This window comes from Thunnus maccoyii, chromosome 19, assembly GCF_910596095.1.
Source record: "Thunnus maccoyii chromosome 19, fThuMac1.1, whole genome shotgun sequence".
Classification (NCBI taxonomy): domain Eukaryota; kingdom Metazoa; phylum Chordata; class Actinopteri; order Scombriformes; family Scombridae; genus Thunnus; species Thunnus maccoyii.
The window spans coordinates 24,728,215-24,746,949 of NC_056551.1; the positions used below are offsets into that span (position 1 = coordinate 24,728,215).

Here is an 18,735-nt window from a genome sequence, read left to right on the forward strand (position 1 = left end):
GGCTGGTATCTGAAAAGTCTTCCGATGGTTCTGCACTCATTGTCTACATCCTCCAAGACAACCATCTAGCTTACCAACAAGATGGCTTTGTGATGAAAACCAGCTAAATTTAAATATAAGTAAGACCAAGGCTGCAGTGTCCCCTGTCCTGACTAAAGATGAGCCCATTGAGGTGGTTTCCTCTTCTAAGTACGTCGGTGTCCTTGTGGATAATAGGCTGGACTGGAAAGAAAACACTAGTGCCAACTTTTGCTGGTTTTCCTCAGGAAGCTCCGGTCTTTTGATGTCAGCAGGCTGCTCTTCTGCACGTGTTTGAACAAAGCTTTTTTTATTTAGCAAGTGTCCTATTTTATGCCGTTGTCTGTTGGGGGTTGCAGCTTGAGCTTAAGAGGATGGGAACAAGATCAATAAAACTGATCAGGAAGGCAAGGATCCATTATTTGCTTGACCCCCATGAGTAGGAAGCTTAAGAGCGTTATGCAAAATGAGGATCATCCAATGTGCCATGTTTTTAGTGAGATGAAGAGCTCTTTTAGCAACAGACTAAGAGATTCAGGAAGTTCATACCTTCAGATTTTAATGAACGTTGTCATTGACTGTCACTGTTGATGATGATGATGATGATGATGATGATGTCGATGACCTGGATGGTGGTTGTACTGAGGGTCATGGTGATGTTGGCTCCATGATTATGTTGATGTCATATATAACCACTAACATATACTAGTACAGTTACATTGATGTTTACACTGTTTATTATGGTGCTGTTTTCTCCTCTTATTTTGCCTTTTTTCCTATTGTCCTACCTGTTGTCTGTCCTGTATGTATGGTGGCACTCAGTTTCCACTCTGGAGGATTAATAAAGTATTTTGTATCGTATCGTAGCACAAATTTCCTGCACATGCTCAGTTGGTCTGCTATACACATACTCGTAGAACTGCAGTTAAATCTATGTCTGAAATCCCTCCTTCATTCACTACCCTGTATATATTAAACACTCAGCAGTTAGCAAATATCAAAATGAGATTTCAACACAACAGTAATTTTTTGCAACAGTTTTATTTTTTTAATTACATTAATTTATTTGCACATTGACGAATACATTTTTATATATCTTAGAATGAATATTATTTGATTTATACACAAGGACATTTACGTATTATAAAAACACACTTTTACCTCCGTATACTCAGTTATACGTGAATTCAAAGTGAAGAACCGCTTGTGGAGGAGAGGAAGGAAGCTAAAAGCTAAATACAAAGACCTCCAATATAGTGGATAAATTTACACACTCAGCGTTCTGACTCTCAAGAGGGTAAATATACTGCACTATATAGTAAGTAGGGGGTGATTTCAGACACAGCTACTGAGTGGAACACTGCAGCCGTCCAGTAACTGTGTTTACTCCCATTCATCCAAGCAGAGCAGTGACTGTGGTGAACAGAAGGTCTGCAGTGTAATACAGCTTTGCTAGATGTGTGTTACTGGAAAGAAGAAGGCTACTGAGTGTTTCTTCAACTTGCTTCATGTTTTCTTCTCCACCACCATCAGAAAATTATAGGAAAAGACACAAACAGTCTAAAGATCCACTAAGAAATGGATGTTTCTCCAGTTTGGTGTGGAAGAACTGGACTCACTGATGCTCTTGTGTCTTAATGGGAGCAAATCCCTGCAGCCAGGTTCCAACAGAAAGCTGAAACCAGAAGAGTGGAGGCTGTTGTAGCAGCAGATTAATCCCCTGTAGTTGTAATGTTCAGGTGTCGATGTACTTTGTCTGGTGTCCGCATACTTTTGGCCACATTATGTATACATCTAGGGCTGCTGTACTGGAAAACAGATGTTTTTCTAGATGTTGACAGTTGACAGCGGTGTTACATGGCCAGCTTCTCTCTCTGTTATCTTCCTCAGAGGGGTGGTGAAGGCCATGTTTACCCCAAAAATCTCTGTGCCCCCCATGTGTCGAGGTCTGGGGGGGCTGGAGGGCAGCAGCCAGCGCTCTCTGCAGAGGAACGGCACCATCAGGAAAACCTTCAGCGGGGGGATGGCGGCCATACGCAGACACTCCCAAAGTATCGCAGTGAAACTACAGGCCGTAAGTCTCCCAACACAGTCGTTACCCTCCTGAGAGTATTTCCACCGTATCGCTGTTCCTCTCGCTCACTGTCTCCACCGCGCAGGACGCTCTGGTGAATCTGATTCGTCGAGCCCGGCCGGTGTTCCTGCAGTGTGTAAGTGCGAAGACCGACGGCGGAAGCTTTGATGTCCCGGCCCTCAGAGTCCAGCTGCACTCCACACAGATCCTGTCGTCCCTGCAGCTCTACCGCACAGGTCAGCACATTCATAACTTTAACCCCCCCGACTCATATTTAGCATTTTTTAAAACTATATTTGTATGTTTGCTCCTGAAATACAACCTCAGTTGGATCCAAAATACATGATGTGCACAGTACATCACTCAGTCTCAGTACAGTCGATAGTGATGCAACAAATAAACATCTGGAGAGAAAGAAGAAAGAAATTATGTTAAAATAAGGGAAAATGCTGTGGAGATTCAATGCCCACCTTATAACCTAAAAATGTCAGTTCGGCAATCGTCATTATTGCAATCTATCATTTTTAATACAATATTTATTTGGTCTTTGACCCAGATATCTAAAGGAGGAAGTCTTAACATTTAATTGTAGGTGTTGTATTATCAATCCATCTGATCAATATTTTTTCCAGGCAGCAGAAGAAAGAATATTGAACAGCCTTCTTAGATAAGGACTGAGTAAATGATCCAATATTTCAGCAAAAATCAAAGAAAAGTCCAAAAAATTGAAAACAGATTTGTGTATCAGAACTTTGTTTTTTCTTCTTTCCTCTCCCATTAATCATCTCACGACCCCTCAGATTTATCTGCTGACCCTTTGGAGGGGCCCCGACCCCTAGGTTGGGAACCAGTGGACTAAACTAGCTAACTGTATATAAAGTAGTGTAAACTAGCTCCACCTCCAGCAGCTACAACAGTAACATGCTGCTCTAACACTGATGCTTCACTATTAATAATCTAATGATGTCATATATAATAATATATCAGTCAGAGGGACCAAACCACTACTTTTACTGCAATACTTTAACTACATCAAGCTCATAATACTTATGTACTTTTACTGCAATACTTTAACTACATCAAGCTCATAATACTTATGTAATGTAATGTACTTGGTGCATTTCCTCCACCTTCCGCCATTTTGAATTTATGATTCAATATCTCAAAATCACACAGAGAGCCAAAAATGACATTCAGATGGAATTGTAGATGAAGCTTTGGAGGTTCAGCACCTGCTAGTTGGGACATGGTGCTACAACTTAAATGGTTCTAAATGCATGAAAGTTTCATCTCAAGTTACGTTAATTATATTTAATATCTAATATCTTTCTCTTTCTCTCAGGTTATCCGGAGCACATGACTCTGAGTGACTTCAGGTGTCATTTCCAGGCTTTGTCTCCTCCGATAATGAAACGTTACGCTTCCATGTTCGTCAGCCACGACGAGAGAAAGGTCAGTGAGATGAAAACTCTCTCATACAAAAAAAAAAACACCACCGCGTCTCTAATCTGCAGCTCAGAGTTTAAAAAAAACTTCCTCTCTGCGTCTCAGGCGGTGGAGGAGCTGCTGGTGGAGTTGGATCTGGATAAAAAGAGCGTCGTAGTGGGAGCCAGCAGGGTGAGAAGAGGCTCCTCTTATCTAACAGCGGAACATGAATCCGGCTGATGTGACTCATGAATCCTCTCCTCTCTGCTGTGTCTCAGGTGTTTATGAAGCGAGGTGTGCTGCGTTACCTGGAGCAGCAGAGGGATCAGCAGGTCACCGGCTGGCTCGTTTATCTACAGGCCTCCTGCATGGGACACCTGGCCCGACAGAAATACCGCAAACTCAAGGTCAGTGTCTGTACTTTACTTTACTTTAGAGAAGTTGTGATGCAGCTGCTGAAAAGTGACACACAGTCCAGCTGAGACACTACAGGTGAACAGGAAGTACAAACTCTCATCTCAACACAATGAAATCATAATCTTGACATGCGCCGTAAGTCAGCTTTATGCCACTTGTTCTTTTATCACTATATATTTCACCAATAAAATGTCAAAAAATACTTTCACAGTTACTCAGAGTCCGAGCTGATGTCTTCAAATTCGTTGTTTCGTCCAACCGACAGCTGGAAAAAGATAAAAATATATTCAATCCACTGTCATATATCACATAGTAAAGCAGTAAATGTGAATATTTGAGAAGCTGCTTCTAGAGAATGTTTGTATGTAGTCAAATTTATTGTTACAGCACATTTCATACGACAGGCGTAAACTCAGTGTGCTTAAAAACAAAAGATCATACATTACAAAAAAACATATAACATTACATATATAAAACATATAAGATGGTAGAGTTAGAGGTAATCAATAAGCCCATCTGGATGTGTTTCTCTCTCTGCACTTTCATTTTTTATTGTTATTTGTGTGTCTTTGCTAAACGGTGCAAATAAACTCAAACAAATGTTTTCTTTAAAATTTCTTCGATTATCAAAAGACTGTTGCTGATTAATTTACTGTCCGCTAATTATTTCAGCTCTTATCATGAGTTTTCACGGTTTTAATCAGTATGTAATCAGTAATAAATGGTTTATAACTCACTATAATGTATTTGTCAACAAGTGTAGACACCCACACAGTTGTAATAATATAAAATATGTCTTCATAGGAGAAGTTATATATAACTGAAGTTATAAAGGTGTAGTTTTAACTCATATATTTTACCTAAACACCTGTATATGTGTGTGTGTGTGTGTGTGTGTGTGTGTGTGTGTGTGTGTGTGTGTGTGTGTGTGTCTCCAGGTGCAGCAGATGGCAGTCAGGTGTCTGCAGAGGAACCTGAGGGCTATGAGGGTCGTGGCCAAGTGGAGCTGGTGGAAACTTTTCTGCCGAGTTCGTCCCATGCTGGCCGTCAACATGGACAATATGAGGCTCAGGGCTAAAGAGGTACACACACACACACACACACACACACACACACACACACACACACACACACACACACACTCACACACTATTATAATCATCCACAGACGAGGACAAAATTATTGGTACCCTTGAGTTTTATTAAAATTCTGCATCATTCTCCCTGAACATTTTATTATCAATGCATGTCTATGTTTGGTTTACAGTGGAAAAAAACAAAAAAAGTGAAAATAACCGAATTCCTGCTTATTCTACAAAATATCCTGGACAAAATTATTGGTACCATTTAGAGGTTGTAAGAAATAATTGATTTGTAGTGATACTTTAAGCAGAATATTGTGTTTTAATTAACATCACAGATGTTTTTAGTCTTATAATCACTCATGCAGCCAGTTTAAAAGGAGAAAATTACTCTGCTGTTTTGTTCCACTGTGTGCAACACATTGAACATGGAAAACAAGGAAAACTAGAGAGTGATCTGAAGACATTAGAACCAATGTAATGGCCAAGCAGGGTCAACGTAAAGGTTACAAGACCATTTCCAAAGAGCTTCATGTTCCTGTTGCCAATATTATTAAGAAGTTTAAGGCCCATTGAACTGTAGCCGACATCTCTGGATGTGGTTGCAAGAGGAAAATTGGCCTGAGATTGAAAAGAAGGATTGCTTGAGTGGTCAAGAAAGAACCAAAGAAAACTTTGATCCAAGCTGATCTTCAAGTTTCATGTCACACCGTCTGTCGCCGTCTGAATGAAAATGGGCTCCATGTTAGAAGACCCAGGAAGAAAAAAAACTTCTAAGAGGGAGACACAAAAAACTGGACTTTGCCAAAATGCATATTGACGAGCCGCAGTCCTTCTGAGAGAATGTGCTTTGGACAGATGAAACTAAATTAAAGCTTTTTGGTAAATCACAGCAACCCACCGATCACAGCGTGAAACATGGAGGAGGCTCAGTGATGTTTTGAATCTGTGCAGCACAATGAAATCAGAAGACTATCAAGGTGTTTTGGAGCGAAACATACAGCCCAGTGTCAGAAAGCTGTGTCTGCCAGCAGGATAATGACCCCAAACATACATCAAAAAGCATCCAAGAGTGGATGAGAAGAAAACGCTGGACTGTTCTGAAGTGGCTGCTATGAGTCCTGAACATCTGTGGAAAGAGCTGAAACCTGCAGTTGGGAGACGACACCCATTAAACCTGAGAGAACTGCAGCCGTTTGCTCAAAAAGAGGCCGAACTACCAGTGGAGACGTGTAGAAACCTTATTCAGAGTTACAGAATAATGCAGTTATTGCCTCCAAATGCTGTGCTACAAAATATTAAGTTAAAGGTACTGATATTTTTGGCCGTTTTCATTTGTTTTATTGTATTAAATAATATGTTAAGTTGTAAATCAAAAGACCCAATATACACAACACAAAGACAGTACACTAGAGGTTACAGACAATAAGCAAAGGAAATATAATATACTTGTTTAGGAAATCATTACATCACCAATCCTTCTTAACAGGACTTCTCCATTCTACCTACAAGGATCATGTTTCTATTTAATTGTGCTGGTTTTATTCTTAAACAGTCAAAAACACTTAACTTAAAAGTCTCTTATTTATATAGTCTTTTATAAGTGTCCATGGTCCATCTAAGCCTTTGTCTCTATAAAGGCCCTGCAGGGTTCTATGAAGTCCTTTAACCAGTAATTTAAACAAAAACTATTTAATTTCCTTACTTTCCAATTCATAAGAATGATCCTTTTCACAGAAAGAAAAGCCAATGTTACCAAACGTTGTATTACTACAGTCAGTTTCAACTTAATACTAAAGCCGTCAGATAAATGTAGTAGAGCGGAAATATAAAGTAGCATCAAATGGAAATACTCAAGTAAAGTACAAATACCTCAAAAATGTTCTTAAGTGCAGTACTTAAGTAAATGTACTTAGTAGGAATGTGCAGACGGCCCAGTATTTGTATCTGTATTTGTTGAGGCAGAAAATTATTTGTATTTGTATTCGAATAAAAGTGGAAAGAGGCTTAAAAATCCTGTTTTTGCTTTTATTACGCTTTTAATTTTAGAAAATTAAAGTGTTACAATAAGTGTTCACGAAGTGTTCCCTTGGGAGCACTTCATTTGTGTCAGTAGTTCAGCTTTATCTCTGGGGAACACCCCCAACTCCGGGACTGATGTCCAAATTAGGAAATGCGCGTCATGTAGCAGGTGGATGTGACTCCCCTCGTTGAGACCTGCTGATAGACGTCACAGCGGAGCAGAGGAGAGACACTGAGATAGTGATGTAACCGACCTGCGCACTGATATTTAACATGATTTTTTTTTTCCCCCTGAAAACAAATAATTTTTAAAATATTTGTATGAAACAAATATTCGTAAAAAAAAATCCACTATTTGTGCTTTGCCGAATTACGTCTAACAGACTTTTGAAAGGTGTAAAGTGCACTATTTGTTCTTTAGGTGAAAATAAATGTAACAAAAAGGAAACAGACAGACAGTTGATTAGTGAGAATAATGGGAGTTGAGTCAGCTGGTGCAGCACCTGCAGCCTGCAGACAGGAATAATCACCGCGAGCAACAGGTGGGCTGCCATCACAGTAACAGAAAAGATACTTAAAAGATACTTAGAATAATGGAAAACAAACAAGTCATTAAACAGATCTTAAGATGTGATTTTAAAAAAAAAAAGATGTTTCCTGAGGCTGTGAGACGCTGTTTTTCATTTTATTTTATTTTTTTTTGTCAGGATGAGATATCAGCACTGAGACGCCGTCTGGAGAAATCAGAGAAAGAGAGGAATGAGCTGAGGCAGACTGCAGACAGCCTGGAGACCAAGGTTTGTGCTGCAACACACACACACACATACACACACTTAAATGCACACGCACACACACACTCATGTTGTGATCTGTGTGTGTGTGTGTAGGTTACAGCTGTGACATCTGAGCTAAGCGATGAGCGTTTCCGTGGTGACGCGGTGGGTCAGGCTCTGGATGTGGAGAGGGCAGAGAGACTTCGGCTCAGCAGGGAGAACAAAGACCTGCAGGTAGACCGACTGTCGCTGAGGAGTTTGTCACAGAAAAAAAAAAAAAAGTAATCTATTAGCTACTCATTACTCCGTCCTGAGGAATGAAGTAATAAAGTGATGTGACACTTTTCTCTCTTCTTCTTCTTCTTCTCCTCCTCCTCCTCCTGGGTGCAGTGATTTGTTGAACTGCCTGTTATATCACTTCTCTATTACACACCTTGAATTATTGCATCCTCTTTATCGTCAAGCGTGTCTTTTCTATTAAACCTCAGGCTCGTCTAGACCAGTGTAAAGTCACCATGGAAACCCTGGAGAAGCAGCTGGAGGAGGAGAAACAGAAAGCCCAGATCGCTGAGAGTCACAGAGGAGCAGGGACAGGTAAACAGAGCTCGTCTGTGTGTCATTCATGTGTCTGTTTGGACTTAAATCCAGTGATTCCCAACAAGGATCACTTGTATGTTGCCAGAGGGTACATGGAGGGATTGTGGGGCAGTTCGGCAAATTTGAATAAGGGGGACATATATTGCTTTTTTGTGATTTTCTGTCGTTTATATCCTGTCATGATGTCAGATGTTAAACATGGTCAAAGTTCCAAAATTTGAGGCGAACGTCTGTAGAAATGCTGCCTGCAAGTCAAAAGTCAGGGCTTCAACCTGCTCTGAACGCTTCGTTTGCAATGTTTTTTTACTTTCCTGACGAGATGACGTTAGCTCATCGCGTACGTCCATAAACAACCATCTGTTCTGTCGTCTTTGGTGCTGAGGTTCACTCGCATATATCAGATCTGATTCAGCTGTAACATGTACGGATGGATTTGAGAAGTTGACATTTGGAGTAAAGAAGGAGAAAAAGAAGTGAAATCCTGCTACTATAGTTTGCTAACGTAGCCTCCGGAGTTGGAGGAAGCTTCCTGAAGCTGACCAATCAGAACAGAGTGGGCTCATCGGGAGGCGGGGCCTTAAAGAGACAGGAGCTAAAACGGCCTGTTTCAGACAGAGGCTGAACTGAGGGGCTGCATAAAGGACCAGTAGAAGATAAATAAGGAGTTTTTAACTGTAAATCATGCAAATATATTCAAGTTGAGCTAAATGCTAACATCAAATAACAAAAATTCAGGAGATCAAAGTTATTACAATTCATCTTCTGGTGAACATAAATGTCTGAAACAAATTTACATGTTGAGATATTTCACAGCAGGTCTACTTGATGGATCGACACATCATTTTGTTCAGACGTTCATGGTTCCCAGATGATGTAATGATGAAATAACTTTAGTGATCCTCTGACTGTTCCTCTAGCGCCACCATGAGGTTGACTTTTTAGTTCTTTATTGAAATATCTAAACAACCACAGTATGTATTGCTATGAAATGTTCCCCTCTGGATAAACTATAGTAACTTTGATCTCCTGACTTTTATTCTAAGCTTCATCATTTGCTCAAAATTCCATGTTGTCCAATACTTTGCTTGATTTGGCAAAACATCTGCAAAACTCATCAGCCTCAGCTCTACTGTGTGTTTAGCGCTAATTAGCAGATATCCACTAAAATGTTGGACAAACATCAACATGCTAGTGTTGTCATTGTAAGCATATTAGCATTCTGATGTGAGCATTTAGCCACACAGAGCTGCTAGCATGGCTGCAGACTCTTCGGAGAGAGCACAATTTCAACAAGAACCGATGATCTTGGGCCTCTTGGATCACATCATTAGATTTAGGTTTCAAATTTTGAGTGACCCTGCTCATCACCTCTGACAAAGTCACATCCGCCGCTCTCTACACAGAAAGTGAGCTGGCCATGCAGCTGGAGTGCTGCCAGACAGAGGTTGAGTTTGTCCGCAGACGGCTGAAGCAGACGGAGGAAAAACTGGAGGCAGAGCGACAAACCCGACAACAGCTCGATACCAAGGTGAGACAGGACACTGTGACGTGCACGGCAACACTTATGGGAGATTAAATGTCTGAGGATAATAAGACTGTGTGTGTGTGTGTGTGTGTGTGTAGGTGGCTGCGTTACAGGCCCAGCTGGAGCAGTCCAGAAGGAGTGGGACAGAACTGAAACGACACTGTCGCCGCGTGACCTCTGACCTCCAGGACGCCCGAGTCCTCACCGACAGTCTGCAGAGCCGGATGCATGAACTGGACCGCAAACAGAGAAGGTGTGTGTCCATATGCTCTGCTCATACTGTTTTACTAAGTATCTTTCAAACTATGATACCATCCTATCATCATATCATACGGATCTCCTGAGCCGATCCTAATGATCGTATTAGGACCTGAACATATTTTAATAGATTAGTATCAGCTGAAATAAACCTGAAAGTATGCAGATCCTTTCTTTACTCTACTGCATTTTGTCTATTTCAGTCTGCTGCAAAGCATTTCAGCATTTCATTACATACATGAGTGAAAATTACAGTGAATAATTACTTGGGAGCACCGATGTGAGTTGAGTTCTGACACCAAGATTGAAAAATACACAAATTCGCTAAGCTCTGACACCAACAAATCTGTTATTTCTCCTCTTTCTTTCTTATTAGCAAAGAATAGTAACATACAAAACATTCATTCTTGTTCATTCTCATGGTTAGCCGGCGCTAGCTGTTGCTTTAATTAATGTCATTAATGTCAATTCTGTTAGAAAGTTAATGTGTCAAACGTCACGTCAGCTGAGTGAGACGTCTTCTCTCTAGAGGATACTTTTCTCCCAATTAAATGTTCATCCATATCAGATCATTTATCAATTTAATAGTTTTGAACCAGGACCTTCAGTATTTTGATTAAGTAGCTCCTAATTAAGAAGGCTTCTGCTGCTGTTATATTATTACTACGTATATTGAGCATCTTTGGCACAAAAGATGATTTTGGGATGAATAAAGCTCTACATTACGTCATTTACAGTTTGTAACTCGAGTGTCTTGATCTAGATAAATATAAGCTATTAAGGATAAGGATGTATAAGGGCTGCAACTAACAGTTATTTTCATTATTGATGAATCAATTATTTTCTCGATTAATTGCCTAATTGTTTGGTCTACAAAAATCCAGAAAACAGTGAAAAATATCCATCATATTCCAAGATGATGTCTTCAAATCTCTTGTTTTGTCCGTCTAACGATTCAGTGGCCAAAGATATTCAGTTTATAATGATATAAAGTCAAGAAAAGCAGCAAATCATCTCAAAGAAGCTTAAAAAAGTGATGATATTCAATAATAGTTGCAGATTAATTTCACATCCTTAGTTGCTACATCATCTTATTTCTTATATCCTGTCTTCTGCTGTCTATCTTGAAGTGAAGATTATGTTTACTGTCAGTCAGTTAAACAACAGGAATTCTGCAGCATTTTTACCTGAAGCACTAAAGTGTTTGTGTGTGTTACAGGTTTGACAGTGAGCTGACGCAGGCCCTGGAGGAAGCCGACAATGAGAGAGAGCAAAAGGACAAAGCGTTTCAGGAAAACACGGCTCTGGGGGCTGAAATATACGCCCTGCGCCGCAACCTGCAGGTGTGTTTGTATTCGCGTGTCTACTGTATGTTTTGTGATGTTTATACAAAAACCGTGTAATAAACTTTACTTGAAGAGCTGGGAGCATGTAATAACTTAGCTTCACTGACAGTGACACAATAACTCATTATTGTGTGTGAATGTGATCTCAGCTCTGTGCTGCCTTCATCTCTACAATAATATCAACAAAGAGAAGCACTGATGATAAAATAATGCGCTTCAAGGTAAAATTTCAATAGCTATCATTCATCACCTGAAAAAGAGCACATAATCTATGGTGGATATTAAAGTTGTCACGTCTGATTCATGCAGTGGTGTCATGCCAGTAAAATGAGGCAAATTTCTCCGAAGACCGATGAGTCAAAGACAGCTGTGCTATGAAAACAGTGCAGCGTCATTAGAATGTTTGACAGACTCGAAAAGATGCTTTTGGCAGCTCACGGCCGACTAAAAGGTTAACATCATGGCGTGTTACATGAAATATAGAATGAAACGGCAACAGATCTGATGGCTTCACTGGAGATGAAAAACGACATTCAATAATAAAACTAAATGGACGTGCGAAGGAGAGGAAGTGAAGAGGGACTTCCTCCTCATATGAAAAAAGAAAATATCAGATTCAGTCAATCACAAACATCAACATAACAGTGGATAACAAATAGATGGCTTTATATTTGATTTCAAACTTTTCAAGTGGATGAATGTGAATATTTCAAACTTTCAAGCAGCTATAATCAGTATTTTTTATAATGACGGTGTGTAATGTGTTGGTCGTGTCTCGTAGTGATGAACCTACAGAGAATTATCAGCCATTAAAAAGGAGCTATAAATATGAAACACAATAAAACAACTCACTCAGGTTTTTTGATTCATGTGACTACAAGGTTAGCAATGCAATTAACCTTCTCGGAATAATGTGTGAACGCTGCCAAGTCAGAGTCACAGCTGGTTGTTCTGACAACACTGTTATTATGTTAATGCACAATCACTTTAGCTCTTTAGCTGCTAGCTGTTCAACTAGCTGTTGCTAACTTTGTTTGTCTGCCTTTTGGTGCTGAATACAGCTGCTGGAAACAAAGCTGAGGAGAGAAACAAAACCATAAATGTGCTGTAAAACCATAGACCGTAAAAAATATGGACGTAGTCACCGTGACGTCACCCATTGGTTTGCAAAGCCGTTTTGAAGCCTCAAGTGTAGCGATTTGACCATCGCCATCTTGGATTTGGCTGTCACCATGTTTGGTTTCTGGAACCAGAAGTGACCATATTTGGACGAGAGGGTGGAGCTGACCATAGCGCTAGCTGCTAGCTTGGTTAGCACGATGCATTTACAAGCCATGGTTAACAGTGATAATGCTAATGCTAATTTTCGCTAGCGAAAAACAGGCCTAAAACCATTAAAACAAAATGTACTCTCTGGAAAAACTGATCATCCAACTCATTGATGGGTGTTTTATTACAACTAAACGCTGAACAAGACTTTTTTAGGCGACCACAATGTTACAATTGACTTTACTGAACTGAAAACACAATGAAATAGCAGCAGCTACACCTATACATAATGGTTACGTTATGTAACCAACGTTGTCAATCACAACGTAGCCACGCCTCAAAGCATACCCTGCTTTATTGTCTATTTTACTCTAAATGGGACCATAATTTACAAAATGAACATCATGCTGTATTGAAGAAGACTTGAAACTAGTGATTGAGACCATAAACTTATTAGGAAACAGTTTACTGAGGTAATAAATCAAGTGAGAAGTAGGGTCATTTTCTCATAGACTTCCATACAATCAGAATTCTTTTTGCAGCCAGCGGAGTCGCCCCCTGCTGGCCATTAGATAGAATGCAGGTTTTTGGCACTTACGCATTGGCTTCATTTTTCAGCCCCGGAGATTGCCGCTTGTGTAAAACCAAAAGAAGGAACTAAAGGAGGCTAAAAGGCTTCGTAGAGCTGAAGAGCTAGGTGGGAATGCCACCAATTTTCCACCTCAGCATATGTTTCCAGGTGTTCCACGTATAAAAAGTAGTATAAAGCCTTTTGGGTCTCCAGAGGGAGCTGTTGTGAAATCTGATAAATTGCCTAAATTGATGTCACTTGAGTCAGCGTCGGTTTGGTCTGAAGACTTCAATTTTGAAAAGTAAAGAAATCTGTGGGTGTGGAGTTAGAAAGAAGTGAGGTTACCAGAACTCTGTGATTCCTCGTCTCTGCTGGAGGCTAACAGCTCCAGGCTTCATTAGCTGCTACTAGCATCACACACTTTAAGGATTTTTCTGTTAAGTAAAACAAATTACTGTTCGTTAAATGTCATGATTTTTGTAAGATTGTATTTGTTTTTCAAAATAAGACAGACTTTTCCCTCTCTTCTCTCTTTTTTTTCACAACTCTGTGTGGACTGCTGTTCATTATTTTCTTTGTTTTTGTGTCTGTGTTCCTACGTGTTGGCGAGCTTTAGTTTCATCTCCCCTGTGGCCAAACCTGCCAAAATATCCTTGAGCAAGATTAGACTATTTAACCTGTGCTGCCTCCGAAGGCGCTGCAGTAACCAGAGGACTAAAAAAACAAAGCAAACATTTCTAAGTTGAAGGATGAACACATTATTTTTTTATTATGTTTGTGGGTGTTTGTAGGAGAGCCAGTCAGAGGTGGACCGTCTGCAGAAGCAGAAAGAGGAGTTGTGTGCTCAGATCCGTGATCTCAGTCTGCCGGTTGACCTCGCCGCAGATTCACTACCTGACCTCAAGAAACAGCTTCGCCTCCTGGAGAGCCAGGCCAGCGAGAGAGCGGAGGAAGTCACCAAGCTCACTGCCAAAATACAACAGCAGCAACAGGTGCTTACAATGCACACAGACACATTCAAATGTTCAAATATATTTACTTGCAGCTTTCCTCACCTTATTTCTCCTTTGTCTTCTCTAATAGATCCACATGCGTTTTGAGATGGAGATGGAGAGGATGAAGCAGATCCATCAGAAAGAGTTGGAGGATAAAGACGAGGAGTTAGAGGATGTACACAAGTCCTCTCAGAGACGAGTAGGTCAACACAATGCAACCATCTTACCATTCATGACGGAAGGTCAGTCATTGGTACAGTACCAATAAAACGTCTGGATTTAGCCGAGTACAATGGTGGTGGAAATTTTGAGCCAGACTTCCAATTATTATGCTTTTTGTTATACAACTGTTACCATGTTATTATTTTCAGGCCAGAAAATAGCTATTCTGTTTTCATACATGAGGGCAATTCATCGAAATAATGCCTACTTAAAAATTTAAGAATGTTTTCAGAGATTTTGGATTTGGGGATTTGGCTAGACGTTCATGGTCATCCCAAGGAGAACGGACTGATCTCAGAAAGCCCCGATAGGACAACAATGTAAATACCCCTGTAGCATTTTAAACTAGATATTTAAACTAGATATAATTCCTTTGAGAAGGAAGAAAATGGATGAAATATTTAATATTTATTCCTGCCTAATTAGTGTGGTTGAGATAAAATGGATAAAATGTATATGACATTATACATCATTTGTTTTATTGCAAATTTACATTACTGTGAGGTGTATCTGTTGAACTTTAATCTAGTTGTCCAAGTCTAACTGAAATTGCCTTTTTGTCTCCTACAGCAACATATCTTCTCTGTAAATCTCCTTTGAGAAAAAACAAAAAGGAGAAATTTATATTTTGTTTTCTTTGATTTCATGATGGCGCCCCCTATTTTTACATTATTTCAATGAAATATTGTTCCATCATCCACTCATGTAGCTGGAGACTGTATTTCCATGCAGCAAATCAAATCTTTTCATAAAGCGATAACTTGACGTTCTATCATAGGTAGAGCAGACGGTCACACTGAGCCTGATTGCATCCTGCTACACAACACAAGAGCCACAGACTCTAAACAACATCCCACATTAGCTTTCCTGCTAAAGTCTTCTTCTTATACAACAAACATGAACACATGTCTTGTCCTGCAGCTTGGCTTGTCGAACGAGCCACCAAACACGCATCCACCGGGCTAAAGTGCACCGATAATGTCAGTTAGCAGCTAGGTAGCTAATTAGCTGCTCAGCTGCAGCACATTAAACAGCGTGTAAACATACCTGCGAATGTCACTTCGGACCTGTTAGATGCTGGTTTGGTTGTAGCTCCGTGTCATTCTATCATAGGCAGAGCAGACGGTCACACTGAGCCTGATTGCATCCTGCTACACATGCTAGTTTGGTCGTTGCTCTTCAAAATCCCTGTTAGCAACACACTGTCTGTCCATGATTTGTAGCTACAGCAGTTTGTTTACTTAATCTCTGTTCTGTACAGTGTAACACCAGTAGCCTGCCAGCTGCTGTCAATCAAACACAGACACCGACACACCCCCTTCCAGCCAGCTGAGACAAAATAGGAGCATTTCTGATATTTCCCCAAAGACCTTTTTTCCTCATTCTAATTATACAAAACTATTAATACATTTAAAAACATGTAGACATTAGATTTGACTGAAAAAAGGGATGATTAAATGTGATTTCAGTCGGACCTGTGCCTGGCTGAGCTTGTGATGTCAGCAACAAGGTTTTGGCCTCCCCTTACTTTTAGAGAGTTTACTGATGTCAAGCTGAGGCAGCCAGCAGACTTAATATATGACCAGCAGGTTGTAAGGAAAGTATTTCCTCTATGAAGCATATAAGTTTCTTCCCTCTGGCAGAAAGTTTAAACCACTAAACTCTGCTTGATTTATTTGCCAGATGATAGTTGGGAGGCCTCGGTTATTTTGTGCTGTTTATTTTTTTATGCTCCTTCACAGATGATGATGCTTTTATGCTTACCATTATGCATCCTGCTGCAGGGAAAATTTCTTGTCAGGGACAATAAAAGCTCCTTCAGACTGGCTGTTCATCTTCATTTTTTTTTTGTGTGTGTGTGTAGCTGAGACAATTGGAGATGCAGTTGGAGCAAGAGTACGAAGAGAAACAGATGGTGATTCATGAAAAGCACGACTTGGAAGGACTCATTGCAACTCTGTGTGACCAGGTACACAACACACACACACACACACTCACACTAAACTACTCAAAGTCTTTTGTCCTAGAAACATGCATCACATTATACTGTTCTGCCTTCCAATACAGGCAGAAGTAACTACAGTTAACTTGTTAGGAAAGACTTTTTTTTAAGGTGTAACTGCTATATTAACCTACAAAAAAACAAACATATAAAGGCCTTTTTTTTGGTAAATCTAAGCTAGGCTAGTTAGCTTTTAGCAGGACTTGTTTATCTGGTGTTACGTTTTTCTTCATTATAAATTGATTTAGCTTCTTCTTTATTTATGTGGTATAACAAACTCAATTACTAAGATGTTGGAGCATCACAATCTATTTTTTAATTTACAGGAAACAGTTGGAGAAAAGGCGGTAAATTAGCTTTAGCTAATGCTAGCTGTCACAGCCCTCCTGCTAACCGCTTAACTAGTAAATCAGTGTTGCTTTGTTTTTTGTCTCAATTTTATTTTATTTTTTTAATTAGTTATTATGCACTTATTTCTAGTGCATAATCATTTTATGTAGTAAAACAGATGTCAAAAAGTCAGATTCTGGTTTATACACAAAACCAGAGTTACAATCTGCTTCACAGGTGCACCAACAATACAAAACAAAATGAATCAAAAAGATATAAGTGACAGTTTTGGCTTTGTCTCTTCATGTTTTTGTTTTTCGGGTGTGTGTGTATGTGAAGTTTATTCCTACAGAGACTGACTGAATGAGCGTCTGGCCAACTTTGGCACATCGTAGAGTCTCATTATTGTTGGTTAATGTTCTCGGGATGATGAATATGTCATTCCTACATTACAAGCTCCACAAAACAAGCATATGCAGCAAAGAGGCATGGCTAATTAAGTGCTCTGTCTCTGACACTACAGGGTTGTAAATAGACTCGTGACAAGTGGCCAGGACCTGGTCTGTGGCCAAGCTGGCAAACAGCTCAAGTCTTTCAAAGGATTTAGAGTGAAGAATGTGTGTTTTTTCTCTCCAAATAACTGTATCCTGCGTTTTTGTTTTGTTCTGATCATATCTTGCAGGGTCAATGTAACCTTTCTCGTTTTGCAGGTGGGGCACAGAGACTTCGATGTGGAAAAGAAGCTGAGGAGAGACCTGAAGAGGACTCATGCTCTGCTGGCTGACGCCCAGCTGCTGCTCTCCACCATCGACAACCCGGGCCAGAACCTTCCCAACGGCAGCAAGGAGCAGATAGAGCGCCTGCACTGCCAGGTACGCGCCCACCTGCGTGCTCACCCGACTGCCATAAACATCTGCACTGTCCCCTTCTGTTCATTTTCGTGAAACATTCATGTCTTTAATTAGCTTGAGGAGAGCGAAGCGAGGCGCCTCGAGGCTGAGAGCATCCAGACGACGCTCTCCCAGGAGCTGGAGAACACTCAGATTGAACTGGAGAATATCTGCAAGCATAAGAGTATGGTGAGTGTATACAGACAGGTGACGATTAAAGGACAAATATAACAAATGCAGTGCTTCCAAGTACAGTTCAGTGACTTGGGAGTTTTGAAGCTGCCTCACTAAAGCACTTTTCTTTCATCTCTCACCTATATGTGTGTGAGACATTACACAACGTCTAGCTTCAGTCCTCCGTCTGTATCTATACAGGATGTGTCAGGCACAGTATTGAGTTTAGGTCTCCCAAGCTTTGGCAGCGCTCAGAGATCAACACCCAATCTCTATTTAGAGGAAATGGAATAAAGTATCTACTCCATTCAGACACATGAGATGGATGGAAAAACATGGCTGTAACACCTCCTAAGTAGACACACCTGTAGACTCTTCAAGACAAAAAAGCAAATGCTGTTTATTTATATACATTTATATTAAAGGTGTGAAGTTCCCCTAGCAGCGCTGTGGAACGCCACTTCCTTTGTCTCATGCACGAAGACATCTAACACATTCCTGAAAAAGTGGTTTCACACAATCCCACTGATCAACAGGTGGCTGTAATGTGGGCCGAGAAACAGTAAAAAAACACCAACAAAGAAGACTGCACGCTAGTAAACACAGATGTAAAACAATGCAGGATTTAAAATACGGATAAAAATATCGCTTTGCAAATGTTTTATGGAGGAAGGAAATACATAATAAACATGTTTTTTTAGACCTCAGGGATGCATTTTAGGGAGAAACACACAATTTAAGCATA

At 40.2% G+C, this 18,735-nt stretch overlaps 1 protein-coding gene across 2 annotated transcripts in view; it reads left to right on the plus strand.

Annotated features, from left to right (window-relative positions):
• Window positions 1–18,735, plus strand: part of LOC121885296 (unconventional myosin-XVIIIb-like) — a 51,460-nt gene that overhangs the window by 17,908 nt on the left and 14,817 nt on the right. For both annotated transcript variants that reach the window (XM_042394619.1, XM_042394620.1), the window contains 17 exons: window positions 1,909–2,092; window positions 2,178–2,328; window positions 3,435–3,544; window positions 3,644–3,709; window positions 3,796–3,924; window positions 4,873–5,016; window positions 7,746–7,835; window positions 7,926–8,045; window positions 8,300–8,405; window positions 9,812–9,936; window positions 10,032–10,186; window positions 11,411–11,534; window positions 14,169–14,369; window positions 14,461–14,571; window positions 16,459–16,563; window positions 17,637–17,798; window positions 17,892–18,005. In XM_042394619.1, the coding sequence (XP_042250553.1) occupies window positions 1,909–2,092; window positions 2,178–2,328; window positions 3,435–3,544; window positions 3,644–3,709; window positions 3,796–3,924; window positions 4,873–5,016; window positions 7,746–7,835; window positions 7,926–8,045; window positions 8,300–8,405; window positions 9,812–9,936; window positions 10,032–10,186; window positions 11,411–11,534; window positions 14,169–14,369; window positions 14,461–14,571; window positions 16,459–16,563; window positions 17,637–17,798; window positions 17,892–18,005 (2,197 nt within the window). The remainder of the gene's footprint in view (window positions 1–1,908; window positions 2,093–2,177; window positions 2,329–3,434; window positions 3,545–3,643; window positions 3,710–3,795; window positions 3,925–4,872; window positions 5,017–7,745; window positions 7,836–7,925; window positions 8,046–8,299; window positions 8,406–9,811; window positions 9,937–10,031; window positions 10,187–11,410; window positions 11,535–14,168; window positions 14,370–14,460; window positions 14,572–16,458; window positions 16,564–17,636; window positions 17,799–17,891; window positions 18,006–18,735) is intronic.